The 25,600-nt window shown below is 35.5% G+C and overlaps 1 protein-coding gene across 3 annotated transcripts in view; it reads right to left on the bottom strand.

The window, feature by feature from the left end:
- Nucleotides 1-25,600, bottom strand: part of LOC311443969 (connector enhancer of kinase suppressor of ras 2-like) — a 169,043-nt gene that overhangs the window by 77,388 nt on the left and 66,055 nt on the right. For 2 of the 3 annotated variants that reach the window (XM_084534663.1, XM_084534664.1), the window contains exons 3-6: nt 12,090-12,292; nt 10,551-10,638; nt 4,580-4,621; nt 434-553 (exon numbers count right to left, since the gene is read on the bottom strand). In XM_084534663.1, coding sequence (XP_084390789.1) covers nt 434-553; nt 4,580-4,621; nt 10,551-10,638; nt 12,090-12,292 — 453 coding nt within the window. The remainder of the gene's footprint in view (nt 1-433; nt 554-4,579; nt 4,622-10,550; nt 10,639-12,089; nt 12,293-25,600) is intronic. The other variant, XM_084534665.1, reaches the window with a different exon arrangement.

Here is a 25,600-nt window from a genome sequence, read left to right as displayed (position 1 = left end):
TGCTCAGTGAACAATAACTTATGAACGTAAGGGATGTGTTTTGTTTCTTGGATGATATTAATTAAAGTTTTATTTGAACTGAATCATAAGGGAGTCATATAACTTCAGTGCAAGACCAAGAAACATACCGTCCACTAATCATTTTCAAAGCACATTAACTAATGGTAATTAATCATATGCTCATATGTTTGCCACTTGCACATGAAGCCCTAGGTAAAACAGGCTTTTTTTTATTATTATTATTTATTACAGTCCTTTTATTTACATTAATGCTAATGAAAGCACTTTCAGAAATCAGATGCAGCTTACAAAAAGAAATAGGACTCTGCATGAAAATACATTTTGATTTCTTGACAAATTAAAAAAAGAAATAATTTTCAATAACTGATGCTTGTATTCTGTATTCTAACAGTTAAACTGCTTTGCTACTTACCAGACCCTCACTGGGCATAATGCTGGTGAGATGAACTACCTCAAGATGTGCTGACTGTGACACCAGAGAATCAGATGAGAGTGAAATGATGTGGTCACAAATTCCAGACAAGGTTTTACACTATGAAGAAAAACAAGTCAATATAGTTACTTATATTCAACTGCAACTACTGGCAAAGAAGTTCTTCTTCTGAGAACTATCTGAGAATAAACAGATCATTTATTTCTTAGCATTGAGAAACCTACAGGTTGTCAAGGAGCTGGAAAGTCAAGGATGAGAGCTTAAGTGAACAGAAAACATCCATGTCAATAAAATATACATGCATGTGCAGCTCTTTTGACCAAAATATTTTATTATGCACTGAGAACATCTAAATACCTGAATTAACTTCTCCACCCTGACTGTATGCAGTTAAAAAAAAAAAAAAAAAAAAAAAGCCTGATGAACTTCAACTCATCTGTTGTCATGATGTACCACTACAAATAAAATGGAAGTAGAGTGAAACAGACAAAATAAATGCCTTATACACCAACTTAATAAGCTATTTTGGTTACCAAATAATCAGAGAAATTCCATGAACAATGGTAACTCAATGAATTTTGCATTTTACAACTTAGGTCTTTCCTTTGTTTAAAATAATACTGGCAGAAACAGTGCCTGAAATAGTATTCTTACGCATCTTCAAACACATCCTTTAACTGATATTCTAGGTCAATGTAACAACGTAATAATTTTATGCTACGATGCCTTCCAGCTAAAGATCTCAAAACCTTAATGTGAATCCACATAAACACCTTCCAAGTAGGAACTGTAGTGCATCAATGGTAACAGTGATAGTGACAGATTAAACCTATTCATCAAAGCCAAACAACAAGGCTGTGGATCAGAAAGAAATTCATCTGGACTCTCAGAGAATTTTCATGTGTAAAGATTTATTCCCATGTTTGCATGTGTTTCTTAAAGTGCTCCTTCAAAAAGAATATACCTAAAAATATTTGAAACTAATCTGAAAGCATTAATTTAGATGAATTCTAGAATGGTCTTCCCGTCAAAGTTACACTGTATGCATCTATTTTCCTTCGGGGGCTATACTCTCGTTTTCACTAATTATTGCAAATGGTAGTGAAATCCCTTAAGGGAAGTTTTGTTTCAGGCATTTGCAAAACCATGAGGATTTCTAATATCTCATTTGACACTATACATACAAGTTAAACAAATAAAGTTGTCACAATGAATAAATTAACTGACTGAATTTATACATAATATTTCAACTCACTGTATAGTTACTCATCTGGAAAGTTAAGTACAGCTCTGGAGTACTGGATGTGGCATTTGCATTTTGTACCAGATGCAAGCAAAGCCTCACATTCAGGTATGCATGACTGCAGCTAAAGGTCACCAAAATAACAGGAACATTTCTAGCAGTTTCAGCTCTGGGCCAGAAACTGTAAACGAAACTTTAGGTCTTGTCTTCTCCCACCACAGCTATGGAAACTGGCTGGCTCAAAAATATATTTTACTGCTACATACCGCCTGACGGCTGGTCTGGCTGTGTGGATATACTTTCAGCCTCCTTTTGAATTACAATCATATCCAAAGATTATTTTGATTTCAAACTAAGGCAATCTCTTAGGCTTTGACATCTTTTTAACATCATACACACAGATGTGATGCAGATTAAATCCACAGACAACGCAATCTACTTTCTCATGTTTTATAATTTTACAGTTGTCACCGGCAAATACTTTCTCAGTAAATAAACTTTGGAACTAAATAAAAAAGTTTAATTTTATGGATCTTTAACATCTCACCACAATTCAGAAAGTTATTGAAAGCTGATGTAGGAGATTAGCAGCAGCAAAATACTCAATAATAATATATTGGAATAATTAAAAATACCAGTTTGCTGTAAAAGTAGTACAGCAGATACAAGACAGACCTGACATCAGTTACAAATAATGTAAAGGCTGAGACAGTCTTGATGGAAACAACTGAGGAGAATTCATGAATAACAGCACAGGGACTGGAACTAACATTTGATCTAACACTGTCAATGTGAGGAGACACATTAGCATATGTTAAAGTATTTTTAGTGTAAAAAGAATAGCAAGCACTGAAATCCTATGTACTAGTTCCAAAAACACCATGAAACCATGTTCATACTCTCCAGATTGTGCAATACCACTGAACTTAAGAAAATCTCAAACAAAAATGGGTGCTTCATGAAGCTCAGTACTTGATGCAGTAGAACTCTACGTACATTTTTACAGGCTGTCTAAAACTATTTATTACACTCCTGCAATGTGCCATGACAAGAACAGAATCTCTAAGACAGCACTAAGTCTTAAACAAAACACAGAAACTTGTATGTCACAAAAATATTTAACTATGGCAGCTACTGCTAGGTTTGTACAAAGAATTTAAGTTCATGACCTGCATTTACTGCAGAGAGAAAGAGCACCTAGCAGGTTGGCATTTTTAATTATCACAGGTGTACTGTATATATATATATAGAACTGACAGAGTCCTATAAAACATATTTTGCTGGGCAGACATCCAGACAAAAGAAACCTGACTCTCAGACATACGCTGTTGTTTGTTAATTGATCCTGAAAACTACTCCTTCATAATTTATCTTTTCCCATAATACCCGAGCTGCAGAGCAGACACAGTCTACTCATATGACTTGTGCAATCACATCATCTGAGCATACACATGCCTAGTGTGGAGCTCCTCCAAACAAATCTACACTTCAGTGAAGCTTTCTGGTGACTGATGAAGAAAGTCAGTCCTGGATCATTGGTTTATACATCTGCCTTCACTACTCTACTCTATCTGTCATAATATCTTTCAGAATTAAACCAAAGTTACACGTGGTGTGGAGTTACAGATCCTTTGTCCTATAAATGTAAAATTTTACTTCAGAGTATCACAATTATTTTTCTGGAGCATTTTCTTTTATTTAATTTTACTGATTATTTTTAAGAAATAAAATAAGACCATAAAGGGAATCAACAATTTACAAAGCTCATTCTCTAATTCAGTATCCTTAATTTTTATTTTATTTTTTTAAGATGCTGTGAGAAATACGGTGATTCTTCTCACACCACTTCAGAGTTATAATGAACAGGCTGATTTTCAGAGCCTGGATGCTCTGTATTGGGTAGCTCCAGGTAATTTTGCTCAGGCTACAGTGAGTTCTACTGCCTTGGGATCCAGGCTCCTTAGGGCTCATCACACTTTCATTGCTAAGCCTAGAAAAGACTTATAACTGAAACTTTTCTCTCCTTTTCTACCTTTTCAGGCTTCTATCCAGAACAGGTAAAGTCAAAAGTAACATTCCTGATAAAAATGGAGTTCTAGCTGTTGTATACAGTTAGAATTACAAGTCATGGGTTAAAAGATGTTTGTATGTATATAAATATACACTCCAAATCCCAGAAGGTTTCAGGTGCTTTTAGAAGTTCTTTTCAGAATCAGGTTTGCAATAGTAAGCTTTTTTTTTCCTGAAAGTCACTGCATGCTTTCAGAATTTAACAGCACATCAATGTTTTATGACAAATTTTAATCCCTGCTGGAAGCAGAGTATGTGTAAAAGGGTTTAAAAAAAAAAAAAAAAAAAAAAAAAGTCAGGCACTTGGTTAGAGCTTGTCAAAAGCTTATCTGAACTTGTAAATCCTTTGAGATTTCCCTTTAACAATACATTTTAACTCTATCTCACTGTCAGTATAAGCTTTCTGTGCTGGTACCATGAAAATATAAAGTATTTGCACTTAAAGGCCAATATCCAATCAATAACTTTGCATGAGATACTTCAATTTCTCTTGAGTCATTAGATTTTTAGAGTGCTGAAGGCTCTTAAAGTGTTCTCAGTCTGACAACCAATGAAATTAGTAATGCAATAGGTGATGGATCCATTGATGGAGTTCCACATCAGCAATCCTAGTAAGACTACTACACTTCTAAGAATGCACCATCTCAGAGTACCATGAAGCTTCTAAAACAACCTGAGAACAATAATTTGCAATTAACTGCAGGTATGACAGAGAGCATTCCTCTGGGGAACTGTGTGAAGGGGGGCTAAGAGGATATCCAGTAGGATAGTAGGACTAGAGAATACCGAAGTAGAATACAGAGATTACTTACCACATGAAGAATTTTATTTTCTGTTTCATACACTGTACAATCCTGTGGTAAAATAAAATAAAATAAAATAAAAAATAAATAATTAAAGCAACAATTAATTAACTTTATTTAAAATCTATTAAGAAAAGCATGCTTTATGCTTATAGCTCTCTCTTACAGATTTACCTGTAAAGACAAACAAGCTCTTTAGATGTGTCCAAATGATTATTTCACAAAAGTAACCATACTTCTCTTGTGGCTAAGCTCCAGGATCTATTTTTCCATTTATAGTAAGGAAAATCCTGTGCTCAATACCAACAATAATATACATGTGAACCAGGGGGACGGATTTGTGACAGCAAGAAAAAAATAACTGAATATAATTTATCCGGCATGCTGGAAATTCACTGATAATCAGAGCGAGAGAGACATTGCCTGGCCTTGCCAGGCGGAACACCAGCTAGTGGTTGTACAGGTTGTGTAGGGTGCAGCCATGTCAAAACTACAACTAGGTAGGCTGTGTTATAAGGCATGGGAAGGAAGAGTAAATGAATATATCGAAAATTACAACACAGTGTGTCCACTTTGCAAGTTTTCTTAAGGATAATAAATCCTAGCACTCCATAACTTCAGCCATTAGTCCCTTAACTCACATTTTTATTTAACAGAATTTCAGGTGGCTAGAACATTACTTGCTTTTTTGAAGCTTTTTCCTAAGAGATCTACCACCTCTACTGTTATTTAATGTTTGATGATTTTTTCAAAAAGATTCTGTATTGCAAGACAGAGTCACGGCAAGACAGTATTGAACCCTTTGCTACAGAAGTGGGCCCAAATGCTCTGAGGCAGCTCTAATTCACCTTTCTCCTGCCCGTCGGCACCTGGAAAGCCACCCCAGCCATCAAGATGTGTTTTAGTATAAAATTAAAAGGAGCATAAAGAAAACACAAGTTGGCCAGGCAGTGTGAGGAGAAAATAGAAATTCCTGGAACTCCCCCCAAACCTGATCACCTCTGAGGGCAGCCGCAGCCAAGCCCATGGCCCTGGCAGCCCCAGCTCCAGAACCTTCCACTGCTTGCCTGAGGCACGCAGCCCACCAGGCTCCTACATGGTGGGCGCCCGCCTGTGATGCCTACCTGCCGTGTCAATGGGGTGCTTTTATGTAACAAAATTAACACAGTTAAGTGCAGAGGCCACGTCCAGCTTGTGAGCCTGCTCCTGTGGGGCACTGCATCAAGGAAGGACTCCCTCAGTGCACCCGAGGCTGCTGCAGGGCAGCTTCAGGCTGAGCAAAACCCACAGCCCAGCGCACAGACCCAGAGCACAACCGACTGCCTCAGCCTCAAATCAAAGCATCAAGTTCATCTTCGAAGATGGGCACATCTGAAGAGAAATTAATTTGTAAGTGAAGACTGTTTTCAAAATATTGTCACGGAATAAAAGTTAAAACCAGATCATGAGGGCCAAGAAACACAGAATTTATATTAGCATTTCATGGTCAAGCATCCCTTTGATGTTTCTTCTGTATTCATACAGTTATTTTCTTCAGCACAAAAAAAGATTTCAATTAGTCAGTTCGGTTGGCATTGCCCAAGGCAGTTTTCCCTACAACTTGTACACACTTCAAACAGCATATCCACCATCTCCTTTAACCCCTCAAGTACCAAGAGAAACAAATGATCACAGGACAGCTTATAGCTTGACTTCAGAGCTAATGGTCCTATCTAAATTATTCCTTTAATTTCTGTGCTAGAAACACAATATGAGCTTAATTCTGAACAGGCTTAATTAGTTCAGGTCAAAGACTTGCATAGTAAAACTGAAATTTTACTGTTTTGTAGAGCAGAATTAATGTTAGCTATACTTAGGTTGCACATTCAAGATTAAATTAGCATTAAAAATGTTAATGGTTTTGGGATTCCTTCCAAATTCTATGCATATTGACTTTTTTTTTTTTTTTTTAATATACATCAGACTATTTTAACTGAGAGGTTAAAAGCACTTGTGATATTATACTAAAAATATTATGATATGTAGGACAATATTCTTCTGTGTTTTTTTTTGTGTGTGTGTTTTTTTTTTTTTTTTTAAATATATGTATATATATTTAGAAAATAAATATCACTTCTTGTGATATTCTTTTTCTGTCCTGCATAAACAAGAGGAGGTTAAAAAATTGTGTTTTTTATAAAATTATTTTTTAATTTTATTTAGTGTTTAAAAACTTTTTAAAAATAGTAGCTGCATTCTATTTCTCTAATAGCTGCATTCTATTTCTTTACTGTAAAACAGCAAAATAAAGGAACTGCAAAATAGTCACAGCAACAGTATTACATAAAAGCCAGCTTCTGCACTGTCCAGAACATCATATCTTTCAAAGGTACAGGACACCTTCACAACTCTGATAAGGTAAAAGAGCATGTTTCTGAATACTGATAAAGAAAAAAAAATAATAGGACTCAGATACAACATTCATAATTTTAGTTTACAATTCTGAAAGTGATTGCAAGTACTGCTGAAATTTTCAGATACTGTAAAGAATATTTTATGACATGTCTTGAGGACAATTAACACACAGAAGTACTTACACATGTAAAATATTTAGTTCATTATGTTAGCACAATAAAGCAGCATGAGTTAACTCAAAAAAAAAACACAAAAGAAACCTTATGATGGAGCAGGTCTGAAAAGAACTTAAAACTTTGTATTTGCCAGTTGAATGCCACTTCCCAATATTACACTTCAGTAGAGACCTACTGCAGTCTGACAAAATGATATTTAAATTATGTTGCTTGCATACATAGCATTGAACACTTCTGGAATTCACACATTAAAAAGAATGAGACTGTCTTAAATTAGGTAAATACAGCCTGGTAAAGACACTAGAGTAACTCATTTTACCTGGTTTAATTAGTAAAGATTTGATCATAATCTGCATTTAGACAACAGTGAACAGATGTTTGATAACAGAATGTTCTTCTGCAAGCAAGAGCATAACAAGATTGAGGGTCTGAAAGCTCAAATCTGTGAAGTTCAAACTGAAAATAACACTCATGTTTTTAAGGGCAGTTGCTGAATCACAGAATAATTCAGGTGGAAGGGACTCTGAAGGTTATCTAGTCCAACCACCTGCTCAAAGAAGAGCTAATTTCAAAGTTAGACCAGGTACAGGAAACTTCTAAAAACCATTTTTCCATCAATTGCAATGTGAACTAGATAGCTTTAAAAACATACGCATCATCCTAAACATAAAGTATTTGACTAAAAGCAGGGAAAAAATCTGTGATATGATATCTTAATTTATCTCAGAGAGGTTGATTAAACATGACATGTGGAAAACAAACAAAAAGTATTTGGCTGTTATTGAAAAAAAATAGCTCAAGTTGTGCTGACATTCTTTGGTAAGAACTTTTTTGTTTAGAGAATGTTTGCTTCTATTGAAGAATCTATCACAGATTTAAACATCTTTGAAATTATCAGGAAAAATAGTCTGAAAACAGCTTCCACTAGAACAAGTGAACACTTTCTACTCAAGGAAAAATTAACCACTGGCTACATTTTAATAACAAAATCCCTAACCTGTTAACTCCCAGTTCCTCCAACGTAGCCACAATTCTGTATCAAAACCAAATCCAAACTCTGTTAAATTAATCTGATGAATTCATTTTCAGAACAAAAATAAGAGTTATTCTGCTTTAACACTAAAGTTATACTTCAAAACTTAGTCTACAGAGAGCTGAAATTTTAAAATACTCATCATACTTTTATGAACATTATCATCAACACATTTTAATGGATCATTGGACCTCAAAATCAGTGCCTCAAAGTTTATGTAGTTTTTTACATAATGCTATTCTTTTTCCTACTTATTTTAGTGAAAGGGGGATTGTGAGGGATAAGAAAACTGAACAGGTGTAAAACTAGAGAAGATCCATTTTCTTATAGCCAGTGTGAGAAGATACTATTTACAGATGAACAAATGGCTGATGACTCATCATAGCACTTACATGGCATGTAAATAATAATACCCAATGTTGCAATGCTTGTTTTTTGTTTAAACTTTGAATGAAAATCTTATTTCACACTTACACAAAAATTATGACCTAACATCTAGAAAATTTATTTCCTCTTTACATCCAAGATTATGACACTAAGATATGTACAGTACATCCTAGCAAGAAAATACATAAGGATTGTCTGTATTAAACTCAGATTACACAGTTATGTCCACTACTTAACGGGAAGTTCACCTTGAATGGCAGCTGTAAATAATACACACAAAGCATGTTAATTTTGCACAAAATATATCTTCAGGTTGAAAACATTCCTCACTCACCTAATGTGCTAAATGCATGGCCTTTGCTGCTGCTTTCACACTGATTAGATATCTAAAACTTATTCATTAAAAAAAAAAAAGTATCACAAAGGATCTGAGATCTAGGTTTCTACTAGTTATGTCTTTCTATTAGTTATGCCTTTGAATTCATATTTATTCATATTTTATCCTACAGTTAAGACCACAGTTTTGGTTTAGGTGAGACACCTTTGTTTTCACACATTAAAATAAATTTTCCTCAAATTTAGTAACAACAAAACCGTCTCCCTAAGAATGATGCTGCTTTATAAAAACAAGTTAATAGATGGCTATTAAAAAATAAAGATCTGAAAATAAGATAAGGAAAAGATAAAACTTGACTTGACTTGTAACTGATCTGAAGAAGTAACTAAACATTTTTCATTTTGGAATGTATTGGAGTTTACAGTAAAAGACAGATTGTTTTTAAGTTGTCAAAAGAAGGACAGCTTTTGCAGTGGAGTAGAATTGAAGGAAAAAACAAACCTCAAACTATTGCTAGCAGAAAACTGAATTTCATCTGCCAAAACCAATCAAATGAATGGCAGAAATGAAGACAGCAATTCAAAATTATATGATTTCCACCAAGTCCATAGGGAAAAATCAAACTCAAACAAAACGCAGTATCAGCTGAAGGATGAAATCAGAATCCAAACTTTTTGTATTGTAGAGAAGTTCATTTTGCTTAGTCTGTAAATCAAAAATAGTATAGTGTTATAAACACCTTGTAAGAGAAAGCTTAATAAAGATACATAAATAATTAAATGTCTACATAGGAATTTGTAAACCAGGAAAAGAGAAGAAGGATCTTTGTTTTCCACTGCAAAAATGCATAAAGGACAAAAATTCTTAAAAGGAAAGAAAGCTAAATATTAGAAATTCAGGATAATATTGTAAAAGACAAAGACTGCTATTTTTTTCTTAGCCTTAGTTAGAAAATACAAATTCAAAATATGCTGTTTTTTTTTTTTTGTTTTGTTTTGTTTTGTTTTGTTTTTGTTTTCCTTAAGAACTAAAACAAAACAGAAAAAGTAGTCTGCAGTATGCCACTACCTCTGGAAGCCTTTGTAACTAAACAAGTTCTATGACTACTCTACGGTGAGGCTACATGGAAAAGTTTGCCAGCATACAAGAGAGGGAGGCAATGGAGCCCTTCTTTCTTCTTGCTTCCCCTCCTACACTCTTCATCTTCCCCTTTGCTTCATTCTAAGACAGTCCTTATCTGTTCTCTAACCTCTCCACATATCCCAGTAACACTATTTTGTCTCATCATTTTTTTTTTAACAACTCACAAGAAGGGACGTTGAGTGTAAAACACTGCAAAATGAATTTACACTCAGCCTTTATGTACCTATTCTTACTTCAAGAATATGTACCTATTTTTATGTACTTTTCTTACTTCAGCAGACACTGTCAGAGACTAATATTATTTACATACTGTATCAATCTATCCAGACAGATGAGGATAGCCAAGTCTAAAATCTTCCCATCACTCCCACAAAAAGAGAGAATATACAAGGAACAGAAAGATAAGGCTAAAACATATTTTTTTCTACTGAAGTAAAAGCTTAACAATGCTTTTACTATGTCGATTTTAAGCAAGGGGGCTCAGAAACAGTGGAAGATAACCACTCCTACCTGTTGCACAATGGTTGTTAATTCCAGGCACAGTTGAACAATGTTGTTTTTCAGCAGTGAGTATTCTGTCACGCTGACAAATGGAGACCTGTGAGAAGAAAAGAATAGCTTTACATAGCGTTAAGGATAAATCATGTTTACAGTATAAGCAATGGTAAATAGTATAACAGATTAATGGTTAGTAGATTTATTTTCATAAAGGCAAATGTAATCAGGTCAGTTAATTGTTCTATGGTTTAGTCCAAAAAAGTCTTGAAATCATGAATATATTTTTCAGTAATACAGTCTATGGTTTTTGGAGTCTCTGTGGGCATTTAGAAGATATATGTAATACTGAGATCAGGTCTACACCACAGAAGTGTGAATCACCTAACCACGACAATCTCCAGCAGCAAATCACACAACTTTTTAAAAATATGCCTTTGAAACAAGAAACAGTGTTGGCAGGAAGGATGTAAAGTGGATTTTGGCCAGAACACCAGCAGTTATCATTCTTAAGGATGGTGAGATATGAGCTTCCAAAAAAAAAAAAAAAAAAAAAAAAAAGTTGAGATTTTTCGTGTATTGTTCATTAAAAAGACAGCATTTCTAGAATGACATAGAATGACATCACTCTTCAGCAGCAGTTAGCACCTTAATTCTGAGAGCAAAGTAATGCATACTTAGTCATTAACAGCTTCCTTCACACTAGGATTTTCTGTAGGCTTTCCAAATTCTAGCTGAATCTGACCTCATTTGAATTTACAAGAACTGACAAGGTCATAGCCCAAGAGAATATGACTGCTGGCATTAGGTTAGGAAGATGTCACCAGGATTATATAAATCCTGTGAAGGAGGGTGATTCACTCTCACTATGATTTCTAAGGTGCCATTTATACATTCAAGAGCAGTCAGATTCCAGATAAATCTCTCCATTGCTATAACTCTACAAAACTGAAACAAAACATAAATTTCATGATGTCATTTTATGTTTTGGTTTCTGTCTTCCTACAGCCAAAATTTTAACTACATTTGTCTGGAGCATTACTCGTCATCAATTCAAATTCTCAAATTCTTGCTAGAAACTCCAATAAGAATTTTTTTCTTTCCTGACTAAGCAAGTAAGATAATATACTTTTAAAATTCTTAATTGATTAACTTAACTCCAGCTTATTTTGTGTCCTTTTGATGAAAGAAAGACTGTTCAAATTCTATGATCTTTTCTTCCTCATCCTCCTTTCTGAAATTACCAATAATGGGCAACCATTTACAGCAGTAAGATGTCAATTTTTGCAGAAAATACTATCAAACTGAAAGGAGTATGAACAAATAAATAGAGAATAATTTATCACCCTCCTAAGAGAAAAGGGTTCTACATTTTGCCTCTGATATTTTTGAAATTTGCACATCAAAATTCACAGCTAGAATTAGCAGAACTGACATTTTAATATTAGAACAAAAGGGTACAAGAACAAACTAAAAAATCAAAATCAAAATAAAAATAAAAATAAAAAAGAGGAATTATTCTCATGGGTAGAGGATCAAGGCAGAGTAAATTACCTGTCCAGCCAGGCTAGTAAGTTCTTGGCAGCACCAATCAGGTCAACTACAGAGGTAAGAAAATCATTTGGCAGTCGTCTGGAGGCCCTGCCATCATAATGGCCACTCCTCCTTCTACCCGTTATAAAGTTCTGAAGATTTTTGGCTGAGGCATTCAGCTTGTGAGAGAGAGTTCTCAGGTTTTCGGTCTCCAAACCATAGTTCTGAGGGGAAAGAAGAAAACAGACAATCAAATGAAACAGGGTGTTGTAAACTATGTGAAGGGAACCGTGAGGTGAAACCGGCACGTGGCTGAAAGGATTACAGATCTGTGGATGCCTGGTGTCAGACCAGCAACAGGCCGCTTTGTTTAAAGCCCACCCATGGTGCCCACCGAAGCCTCTTGGTCCCACCACACAGGGTCCCACTCAGATTAGCATTATTCCCCCTACTAACTTGTAACGACTTCACCTTAGCAGTGCTCTGCTACTACTTATACTGTGAATAAGGTTAAAAACCTTAAAAACCTTAGGGAGTCCTAGCGACAGGCTTTTATGGGGTAATTCCTTGCTGAACTTTGCTGCTGTTGGTGAACAGCTGTCACACCACACGCAACATAACATGCAAACGGTCAGGTCACATCAGACCAAAGATGTGGTACTCCTGTCGCCAGTGAATGCCGAGGGACAAATCTGAGAAAAGAGCAGGCGTGTAGTCAACGTGCGAGTGGTTCAGAGACTTCAGGCAAGATAGCGCCTTCATACTTAATAGTTCTTAATGGATCTTCTTCCACTGTTATCATTCTGACTGTTTTTGTTTTGTTTTTGTTTGTTTTTAATTTACAACTTTTCGCATTTTTATTTTTTTTTCCCTTTATGAAGGGACTTCAGCTCAAATAGAGTAACTAATTAACTCGGATTCACATAGAAAGTCTCAGGCTGAACTGAAACAGGATCTCTTGCTGCCACAACAGGATGTAGCATGGGAAAGATTTTAATGAGCACTTAAACAAAATCAACTTTCACAGTATGAATTGATTGCCCACTATTAATTTCAACTATGCATATGTTATAGAGGATGACTGTTCATCAATACTGCATATTAATTTTTCTGCCTCAACTTCTTCCTCAAAACTGAGGATAACGAACAACAAACAAATATGCTATCTTGCTGAATGCTGATGTGGATATATGTACCAAAAAGATTAAATATTTCCAATGCCAAAAAGGGAAAATTGTATGGAAGTCAAACAAAACACAAACGAACAGTAGGTAAAGTTGTTTTCTGAGTTTGGACCAGTTCTGGCCGGTGCATAGGCCCTTGCCTTCTATGCCAACCACTCTTCCTCTCAAAGTTCACTCTGAAAAATGAAGGAAGCCCCCCACCTCAGCTCTGAGGAAACCTACCTAGGCATGGAAACACTTTGGTGCCTTCTAAGTTAATTCACTACAAAGAGCTTACTTTTAAAAATAAATTTAAATGCTAGGGACAGAATTAATTTCAGTATTATATAGATATCATGCCTAAAGCATCCCAGTCAGTCAATGGGGTTTGGAAGCATCACATTTAAGACTGAACAGTGAAGCAAATGAAAATTACATTGGCTTAGTTACAGACAAGAACAATTCTCTTAATCTTTTTTCCAAAACAAACATTGTACAGTTAACTACAGCTTCACTGAAGTAAAGCTGCTATTTTAGAAAAGTTTATAGTTAAAAAGAATACTGTATTTGATGTTAGTATTGGCATACAATCTGTTTGATATTTGCAACTAATCTTTCTTTTGTTAAAACACTGAATTCCCTCTGCTATTTCCCTCTCCTTTTTCTGTCACTTCTCATGCCAAGATGATGAGTAAGTGGGTGTATTGCAACGTCTTCACCAGCTAGCAAACTAAGCAGCGTCCCGTTTCCCCTTGGGAAAATTTTGATTTTGCATACTCAACAGCATTTTATAAGGATGATAAACCAGATCCTCCCGGTTTTATTTCTCAGTCCAACCTTGGTTATCCCTGTGGTAACAAACACAAAATGTTTCTCCCAATAATTCATTATTACTTAAGTAATTCATTATTACTTAAAAGCTCAGGGAACCTGACAGTTTGCTTTCAAGGAAGGCCATGTAGGAAAGGAAAAAGCTTGACTAGTGAATCTCCAAAAAGCCAGTATGCTTTCACTGAAGTACAAATCTTGAAGAAAGAGGGCTAGATACTACCAGTGCAGTCAGCTGGACTGAATTTTATAGATTTGCTGAAGTCACCAGAAAACACAAAACATGTTTGAGGAAATCCACCTAATGTTGTATCTTAAGTTTTTTAAGTAGCATACCAATGGCAGCCTTAATTAATATCAATATAAAATTGTAAATATAGTGAAGCATAGATAAAATATGTCCATAAAGATAATCAGAAGGTTACAGGAAATTTTTCAGCAAAGTAAGAGTGCTGATGCAAAGTAGTGATTTAGCTGAGATTTAGATACAATAAAGGGAAAAAGATAAAATATTACAAAAATGACAATGACTCAACATCTCTGTAGAAGACAAAGTAAATTGCACTAAATTTAAGATTGAACACCTAAGATGTTCAAATAAATGAAACAACCATAAACAACTATAAAATTAGAAAAAGAAGGGTTAAAAATAATCCTTGAAAGTATCTTCCCCAAGCACGTTCTCCTCCTTTACTGCATTACAGCTCACCTCATGCCACCTGCACATTTCTCTCCCCACTGCCAGCCTCCTTTGTGACAAGTTTGGCTGGCTGCAGGCCTAATGTCGTGAAGCCCTACAAGCCCCACTGTGGCATTGTGCTAGGAAACCATCAAAAGAAGCTAGGGCTCCTTTCAACCTGCCCTAGCCACTAACCAAGGTGAAGGGATATAAAAGAGATTGTCTCAGAGGAGACAAGAACAAACAGGTGGTTACACACAGAATTTGAACCGTATCCATTATGATTCGGTGAAGGTACTTAAAAACAAGGATGGAGAAGTTGCAGTTTATGATAATGAATAAGGAGGTGGCTAGCCCTGTTCTCTATATATGACACCGCAAGTATTCATATCTCTTCTAATTCCCATAGGCATCTCATCTGCATGATGCTCAGAGATAGTCTCAGACCTGCCAAACTAAATCATTATCATGGCTCAGATATCAGACCTCAGTTTTCACAGCTTTATATTCTTCTTTCAGTGTTAAATACGTACTGTTATTGTGAAAGACACAATAGAAATACAAAATATAGAAAGACAAAATAGAAATTTTGTTCTTGAGCTTGTAAAATTCTATCTCTTGCAGGTGATTTCCTTCTTGCATGTAAATCCTAGATGTAAATCCTGCTTAAAAAACAAAACGAAACAACAAACAAACAAACAAAAACAACAACAAACAACCAGACAAAAGAGAACAGCAACAGAAAAACAGATACACAACCTCTAAATGGGTTCAGGAGAGTGCCATCAGCATAACTAGGATTATTCCTAATAACAAGTCAGAAAAAACAACCAATCAACGTTTGCTTGGTTCCCTGTTTCTATTTCATGCCACTTAAGGTTGTTACATTGCCTTTTTTTTTTTTTTTTTTTTTTTTGGTCAGTTTACTTTATTAGTGGCAATGGACATACAGGTTTAGATAGCAAATACTGACTATTAAAGTGACCCCAAACACTGTCTGACTAGAATGCCATGCACTTTGTCAAATTACCCTAAAGACTTGGGCCCATGGCAGCAAAGCAGGCAAAGCAGGTGCGTTGCAGAAAGGACAGCCTCTAAAAAAGGATTAAAATAAGAGCAAATCTGGAACACAGAGGTGTGACTGGCAAATCTACTAGAGGTTTACTTCATGTTTTTCAAGTGAAAGCACTGTTCAGACAGTAAGATTTTTTACATCTACTGAATATCGTATATGGCAGCATGAATACCTTCACATAAGATGATGATTACCTTATGTGAAGATGATCTGGTTTGCTCAGTGACAGACTGACTCAGTAGTATATTTTACATCAGAGCTCAGCAATTCCTGGTGCCAAATTCAATGATCGGAGTTGGAGAGAAGGATTTCAAGAAGTAGAAATTAAATGCAAATGTGAGATCAGAGCCAGACGGGCTTATTATGGAAGAATATAATTAGTAATGATGCCAAGATGAAACTGTGCTTAAAGTGATGCTTGACAGTGAGCTGTACAACTGAAACTTAAGTCTGCTTGCTGTGTGTAAAATATTTTTCAGTTTTAGCTATTACACCCTCTAAGAAAATTCTCTGATTTTTGAACCGTTCATGAGGATTTCTCACCATCCCCCCACTCCTGTTCAGTCCCAGACGCTTGCTCCAGTGTTACTCCTGGTGACTGGGGTTACTGGAGGGTGGGAAGAGGAAGGAGACAGGACAGATAGCCTCCAGGGCTTTTGCAGTTGATTTTTTTTTTTCTTTTTGAAGTCCATAATAATAATAATAAAAACAAAAACAGGTGGCTGTTGTCAGAAGCCATACTATACCAGAAGACAGGAGAGAACACCAGTTTATTTGAACAGCCCAAAATAAACTGTTGTTTTTACTAGTGAGATTTGATTTTTATTTCCTTTTAAAGCAGAGTGGAAGGAATAAGATCTAAGTTGGTGAATATTCAGTTTCCGATATGCCCTTTTAACTATACAGAAAAATAGGAAATCTGCATCCAAACAGATATTTCTTCCTTTTTACATTATAAATTCCAAATGAATAAATGGCTAACTAAGGACACTGTGACAAGGAACCCTCCTGCTCTGTGTCCTTAGCACAATTACAGCTGAAACCTGCTTGTTGTGTACACAGATTTTGGTATGAAAGTTCCAGTTTTAACAGCGGAAAATTGATTTTTCTTCATCCATCTGACAATGTGACTCATTTGTTTACATATTAAAGTAGAACGAAACAGAAAAAATCTTCAGCTCCACTTCAGGTGTTTGCAGATCTTATGGCATATATGGAATAACAGGATAAATTAGCATGTAATGCTAATAACACGATCTGTGAGGATTTTTGCTACTAAGATAAAATAGTGTTATTTTTGGTAGCAAAAAAGCAGACCCATTCTCAGATCACACAATCGACTTAAAATTGCTGTGGACTTGCAACCTCTGAAGCAGCTCTGCGGGGATGCCCTGGTCCCATCCCCGCTGCCTGCTGGCCCCCACCAGCCCCCTGCTCCTCGGGGGCTCTGCGGCCGCCACTATGAGCCCTGGCCCCACCTGCCTCCCCAGGGCACATAGCAGCACATGGGGCTCAGAGCTGGCGAGGAACTGAAGTCCCCAAAGGCAGCTCTGGGCTTCTGGAGCCCTTTGGGAAGGTGCGACGCGTCAGATGGGATGCCACGGCTCCCTGCGGGCTGCAGTGCGCGACGTGCTACATCCGCGCAATGGAAACTGCAGCGCCCACGAGAGCATGTATGCAGTTAGCGCCTACGGAAAACAGGCAAAAAAAGCCTCATAAAAAACATAAATCCAAACCCACATGTTGTAATTTTAGCATAAAGTTCTGACAGTTGAAAACAATGAAAAACTAGGTGGGTTTGCGTAGTGGTTTTGTTTTGTTTTTCCATTTCCTCTCTTGTTGTATATTTGAAAGGTTAAAAACACAACACAAGCTTATTCTAAAATACTTGTATTTGTAAAAAGTTCTGTGATGTCATCAGGTAGACCCAATGTTAAATAGGAAATCTTTATGTAAATAGGAAATCGAAGGAGGTAAAATAAATTTTTCATGTAAATCACTGAGGACATTATCTTAAAATTATCTGAACAAATAAACAACTTTTACTATTGCATTAAAACACTAAATTAAAAAGTATGTATAAAACCTCGGTTCCCCAGAATGTGGCCTACTTTAAGTATTTATTATAATTTCAGATAAAGTGCTAAAAGATCTAGATTGGTGTTTTATGTGAACAGAGGTGACGTAAATTGAGCTGAAGGGAAGAATAAATTATACCCTGTAATTAGCATATTAAACTTGGTAGTGTTAAAATTCTGCTGGAGCAGTATGCAGATAGAAAAAAAAAGCTACGTGATTTGCAGCCCACTGACTGCTACTCATTTGGCATCACCGGTTCTTAGGGCATACTGGAGCCCACCACTCCATTTTTGACATGCTGTACTAAATATCTTGTATACCTGATCCTGGGGATCTGGGGAAAACCAAGAGTTGCATTGCCAGTGATCACTTGTGCCTGAAGGCTCAGACCTGAGCAGAGTCGCCTGCCTGGCAGCTTCTAGCATGAGGCCTAAGAACTCCTCTGTCTAAAACCAGCCAGCAAAATCCATTAGTGACCATGTCAGCCAGGATACAAATTCACATCTAGAGACTGGAACCTAAAACTTAACACATTTCCTGAATGGCAAAAATGGGACAATGCTTATAATAAATATATATATATAATATGGAAGTTAGTAAAAGTTAAATATACACATTTATATAAAAGAAACACCCTGTTAGCAAATCTGTGTCAGATGTCGTTCACACAGTGTCAGACTTGTCACTGCACAGTAGTATTTTATTAGGTAATGATCATGATCACACACTTGGTGAGCAAAGGAATGAGACTTCTGAATAATAGGCAATTGAACCCAACATGACCTAATTCTCAGAATGTCTTATCACAAACCTCCATTTCTGCACAGTTTAACTTCTCTGTCTGTAGTAATGTCTAGTGGAGTTACTGTTATAATAGCTTTTCCTGTTACTTTATAGCAAGGAGATGCCATACTGCACACCTAAATGTATTAGCACACAAAATGATACCTATTCTGAAATTACATTTGGATCATTTTCCTGGATTACAAAAGATACCTAGCTTACTAAATAAAGTGTGCTTTGCTCTGAGTTATGGCAAGCAAAAATATAGGTCACCTCTGGATATGTGCTACTTAAACTAAAATATTCAATAATTTTATGTATTTTTGAAAATACATAAAATCCTAGCACCTGCTGTTTTGCAAACTAGAAATAAATTCCCCTATTCAAAAAATTCATGTCTGGGGACAGCAGTTCAAGAATATTGCCTGAATATGCTTCAGCATTTTCTTTGAAAGATCTCATTCTAAATCAGTAAATTAACAACAATATAATAAAAACAATCCTTATCACCTTCTTTAATAATATTTGACTATCAGTTTATTATGGCCGTTAAACTCCAGTATTATAGCCTAGTTTATGTACATAGAACACAATGATATTTCATAAAAGTATGGAATTTATTAATTTAACTATGGTAATAAGATGCAAATATGCAACAGCATAATACAAATTAGAGCATATTATCCGAAACCCCTCGATTCTTTCCTGTGCAAAGCTTTCCTCCCCCTTGTGCTCCCTTCCATTATAATTATCCTACCTTTCCGAAGCAAATTGTGTCACAGTTCTTTCTTGCCTCCTAAGCCTATAATTTGGAGCTTGTCACAGTGCTTCTAAGCACTTCATGTACCTTCCTATTATCTTGTAATAGATACATTAATTAAGATTAAATATTTTAACCCTATTTAAAAATGCAATGTTTGCATTATATTTTTAACTTCCAGAGGAAGCTTTAGCATTTCCATTGTCATTGATATGCATATTTTAACCTTATTTAAAAATGCAATGTTTGCATTATATTTTTAACTTCCAGAGGAAGCTTTAGCATCTCCATTGTCATTGATATGTATAATGTAATCAACCGTAATTAAGGTACCTTTAAAAAGTCGTTTTATGGGGAGCGCCACGCACTGCTGATTCCAGAATTAGAACACATGATAGTCATTCCTTTAACAATCTGTCTGGAAAAAGACCCTAAGACCAGCCCCTGAAGCAGATTCATTCAGAACACAGAATTTAAATAAAGTTGAAAAAGTTTTATCTGAGTGCTAAGACAGTTAAATGGCTGGACACCTGCTCAGAGGAACCAAGCGTGAGAAAAGCAGATGAGGGTGCATTGCTGCGGATACCTCCTCTGAAGACATGAAGAGGGTACAGCTGGAACGGGCCTTGCTGTGAGAAGGGAAGAGAGATGGTCAAGACAAGAGCACTGACCCAGTACACAAATATGTTCTTTATGGATCTCAGAAGGGCCACTGATTGTGCCCAGACTCGGCTCACTATATACCAGGTTAAAACTGCACAGTATACTTGTTTCTATTGTGGACTGGTTAGGATGATCAAGAATTAACCAGTGTTCTTATCTATCTCTTGCCTAAACATTTTTAAGTGGCTTTTACATTGTAGCTCTTGCTGCAGATCTCTGAACTGCATAAAGCCTTCTTGCTCTGCTTAATCCTAATGAAGACAACATGATTTTAATTCTGTAATATCCAAATACTCTCTCTACTTGGATAAGCTTGAATAAACTGGAACATCTTAATTTTTCTGTTTATATCCATATACATATCTACAGGGAGAGGGTAAGAATATATTACTATGGTACAAATATCTGAAACAGAAAAGCATTAGAAAATGAAGTTTGTTATATTAGATTTAAAAATAACCTACATTATACAAATAAAATACACAAGTTCACCAGACTAATCAGTATGAAAAGTATACATTTTATTATTATATTATATTTTTATTTGCATCTTTCGATTATACATTTAGCAATAACTTGATTATTTTTTTCTCTTTAGCAATAATTAAAGACCTATGCCTTGCTATTTATCATAAATGTATATATTTGTTTAATAAATATTTAAAAATATTACCTTCACTGGAGGTATGTAGCAGGGACCGTAGAACAATAGTAGGAAAGAATGGTTTTTGAAGATTTTGTTAAACACAACTTTTTAATTTCTAGATTAAAAAATCTTTGATATTTGTTACAATGAAATGGTTTGACATTACAAATGGAACAAGAGGATAGGACTAAAGATATATTAAGTGTCAGTTGCATTATATCACTTGCTTGGAATCATCTTCTAAAACGTTGAAATGGCTACTTATCTATAATGTACACCTTCACAAAAACTTTGAAAAAGAAAGCTTCTTGAGATAAGGTTCTCATTTCAGTTGAGAAGCGGGGCATGGACATTCCCTTCTGAACCATCAGTAGTGTTATTCCTCTGCAGGCAATGAACCTTCACTTTCAGGACCAGAAGAGACTGAACCTCACCTATGCTTAAAATAGTACTTTAGTTTATCTCAAAGAGAGGATGCTTTTACTACTTTTACTTTGAACTTCAGCAGCATGCCTCTGAGCAGTTCTTCACTGCTCTTCTGCTGTACTTTAATTCACATTTTCTGCTCTGCTCCAACTTCACAAAGGGCTGGGATCTAAACTCCCAGGAAGTGAATTTGCATTTAAAAAAAAATTATCTATTTTAAAATGCTTTTTTTTTTTTTTTTTTTTTTTTCCTGAGCAAAATGGTGTTACAACAGTACAATGAAGCTTTCTCATAAACACACTGACATAAAACTGACTGTTCTTCACCATCCATACATCATTGTTCCATGTCAACCTGATATTTGTGCATATTTAACAGCTTAATGATGACTTTCAGAAAATATACCTGCAAGAAAGTAAATCTGTCACAACATTTCTTTTCTGATCTGCACAAAATCAAAACCAAAGAAGATGAAGGAAAGTTAGTCTATTTTGTGGTTTCTTTTCACGTCACAAGATAAATTGATTCCAATTACTTTACTTCAGTATTAGGTAAGGCCTGATCTGCATATGGTTTCAATTAAAAGCCATAAGTAGGCCAGAGCTCTGTGATGGCTTGACCTCTTCCATATGTGCTATGCACAATAAGCTGACTGGGGATACAGTGGTAAATAAACAAGACCAAAGGATTTTAGAACTGAGAACTAAGTATTGCCTGTGTTAGTGGTTACCATGCTTGCAATTGCTGTTTCCCAGCATGTGCCATGATGCGTGTTCCTGCCAAGACGTTACATCTTTTTTTAGGGATATCTAAACTATACCCAAATCCTTCTTCAAATTTCCTGTTGCAAATCCATGAAACTCCACTGGCTTTATTTCTCTGACATAATGTTTCAAGCCTGTACCTACCTTTCCAGCACTCCCTGACCCTTATATGTGTTCACCATTCCTCTCAGCAAAACCTACTGAAGGCACAAATGTGGAGCATGCTATTCAATAACCACAAACTGTTATTATTTTTTCACTAAAATCTTGTGACCAATTAACTTAAGGTATTTATTTAACAATAATCATAGTCTTGTGGAAGAATCAACCACCCAATAACAGGAAGTTATTGGGTTTCTTAAGATTCTTTAAGTATCTCTTAAAATGAATTATAAGACAAGTGCAAGACTACAGAGAATAAGACATGCAGTACATCACACAAATTTACAATTCTGAACAGCCCTGAAACATTCAAAGTTCAAAGAACAAATGATAGGCTTGTCTTTTGGAAACATAATGTCAGAACTGAACATTTCACTTGGTATTTTCAAAGATTTTATCTTAGGTTCTTGCAAAACTGGTAGTTCCATGTAAAGATTTTATCCATGACAATTCAGGGAGAATCATACAATAAATTAAATTAGTAACAAGATTCCTTTGAACTAACAACAATGACAGTATGAACTAAAATTAATTTTTAGTCATGAATTTGGTGAACGCCATTTGAGCAAGTCCACCCTACAACTTCATGAATATGTATATATACACATATGTATATAAATTTATGCATAACTGATCAAAAAATTAGTCAAAAATTCAGGCAGCTTATTGCAAATGATATTATAACAGACTAGTAACAAAAATATTGTGAAATGGTATTTATGAAACAGATTACCTGTTGTGAGTGAGAAAAACACTTTTTCATTTTTTTCCCCATCATGGAAAACAATCATTCTTGACTTACATCAGTGTATTCCCTGTACTTTCTTCCCACTGCAAACCTGTGGTATATTGCTACCTTTACAATGTAACATGCATTGCATCATTCAGTATAGCTTTCAAATCAGGACCTTAAGGAGAAAAAAAAATAAATCCATTGCTTTTTGCAACGGAAAGAAAATTTTGCAATTGAGATACATAAGCAATAAATAAGAACTAATCCTTCCCCATGAAGAAAGCTACAGCCTTAGAAAAAAAATAACTTTAAAAATTCATAATGAATATAATAATAAATAATTTTAAATAATTATTTTAAGCATCACATAAGTCTTGCTCAGTTATTTTTCATTAAAAGACTAAGAATTACCAATTTATGTGTTTCATGTAGACCAATACTGAGACAACAATTTATTTGACATTTAAGACTGAACACATCACTAGGCTTTTATGTTATTTTAAAGAAAATTAAATTAAATTTTATGTTAGTGGAATAGTATCCTTTTCATTTAATGGGAAAGAGTTTATCTCTTCCTGCAACACTCTGTGTTATCCTCGCTTTATGATCCCAAAATAGCACCCTATACCCCCTTAATCCAATATACTTTTCCCCAACTATTTAATGTAATTTCCTAGGTCTGAATCGATATTCCATTAGCTGGATTCAGTCAATGAACTGACTTTCACCACCTGCATATTCTAGCTCTCAGGTTTTCAGTGCTGGCACACCACAAATATAAGCTACTGCAATCGCATACGTACAAAGGAGTTAAACTCTAATTAAAGTTCTTGGTTCTGGAGTGCTCAATGACGGTATCTCTTCTATTATGAACTTCACTGCAAACACAGAAATGCTCTTTTTAAATAGCTTGTACTGAAGGAAATTAATGGCTTTTCAAAAATCATCAATTCTAGAATAGAGGGCTTTCATGTTTTCTGTCAGAAATTTGCATATGTTTCTTGGTATTGCTGCATAACAACTGTATGCTATTTCATAACACATTCTGATAAATAACTTAAGTCCATTATCCTGCTGAAATTGTGAACTTAGCACATTGTATTGAAAGACTTTACCAAAGGTTGAGAGTGGGAAACACCCAAGAGCACATAATTGTCAAAGCAGATGAGGTTTCTGTGATTGCCTCGCCAGTATCTGCAGCAGCTGATCCCTTTAATTAGGGGATAACTCTTTTGTACATAAGGAGGGAGTTTCAGTGGCATTTTCATGAAATCACAGCAAGATCCATCCTTTCATACTTCACTAAAGGGAGCATGAACTTTTCAAAGTCTTGCAGTGGCAACAGGCCAACAATTTCCAGCCATTTTTATTGCAACAATGATGTCAGTAGCAAGCATTATTTAATCTTCAGCATATATCTGTAAGGGTCAAATAGGTATGCACAGCATAGAAGCCAATGGAACATGAAACTGAAGTTACCGGTTCTGAAACGACCCTTTGTTATTGCTAGTTTTCTCCTTCTCACACACGAAATGAAATATGAAGGATAAAGACCATCTGAAGCCAGGGACATGAGTCTTGGTTTTATAAGCCAGTGCACATATGGACATCTGAGCTCAGTAAATTAACGTGGACACACATCACCAAACAATAATTATGTTTTACATCAGCCATAAAGAGCAGAAGAATGATGGGCTCCCACTGTCAAGGCTGCGCTATATTCAACTACAGAAAAGTTTTTATTAGCCTAAAATTTAGTACACCTACCAAAAAGAAACAAGCCTTAAATACAGTCCACAGCCAATGTCAAAACAAAACGTCTGACTAGAGTTCCAGTTCCGTATTCTGTCAGTGTTTCTGTGCTGTCCAGAACCAATGGCATTTCCACTGCTCTCCAGAGCCGGAGTACTCACCAAAGTATACTTGGCCAAGATTCAGTTCACTATGCCACTTTTATGAAAAATTTAACATTACTTGCCTCTTCTATCTATACACGTTTATATGAATCAGTATATGTTGTGTACTAGAGCTCTAAAATTGCCAAATCAACGCCCTCACATACACAAATGAAAGAAACGGTTGCTAAGTGTTAAATACCATGTAACAACACAACGCTGTTGTGAAAAGCACATTTACTAAAGAAATTATATTCTGTAGTCTAGGGAGTTCCATATAAAAGCAGGAACTCGTAAAAAATAGATCCTATGACAGCTGACCAGTTTCATATGACAGGATTGCTACTTGTATTATAACATAAAAAATGACATAACAAAGCCCAAGAGACTAAAAAGGATAGCCCAGCAAACTCTGTCACTGCAACTTGAAATGGAGCTTCATCCCTTCAAGCTGGTCCACACTTGGCTCTTATTCCTGTACTCAGTCTGTATTTATAAAAAATCAAATGCACAATTTCCTCGGACCCTTGTGTAAATACATAAATGCATTCTCAGCAAGAAGTCCCCCATAAATATGCAGAAATGGAAAAAGAAAGGTGTAAAGCACTGTTTTATCTCAGATTAATGTTTGTGGCAGCATTGATGCAATCTCTTACAAGATTTCTTTTTGTGGAAAGCTTTAATCAAATACACTCTAACATTGTTAAAAGCACTGTAGAAATTTTGCAAAGTGTTTTAGCATGAGACAAGAAATGACACAGGACACAAATATTACAAGGGCCTCATTTTAATTCAGTTTGGACTTGAAAATTTTACTTACTAAAATTTGATATTGCTGGTGGTACTGCTCCAGTATTCCAAAATATTCTTTCTGTG

This window comes from Aythya ferina (assembly GCF_964211825.1).
Source record: "Aythya ferina genome assembly, chromosome: 13".
Classification (NCBI taxonomy): Eukaryota; Metazoa; Chordata; class Aves; order Anseriformes; family Anatidae; genus Aythya; species Aythya ferina.
Note: the sequence above shows the minus strand (reverse complement) of the source record. Positions and strands in the feature narration are given on the sequence as shown.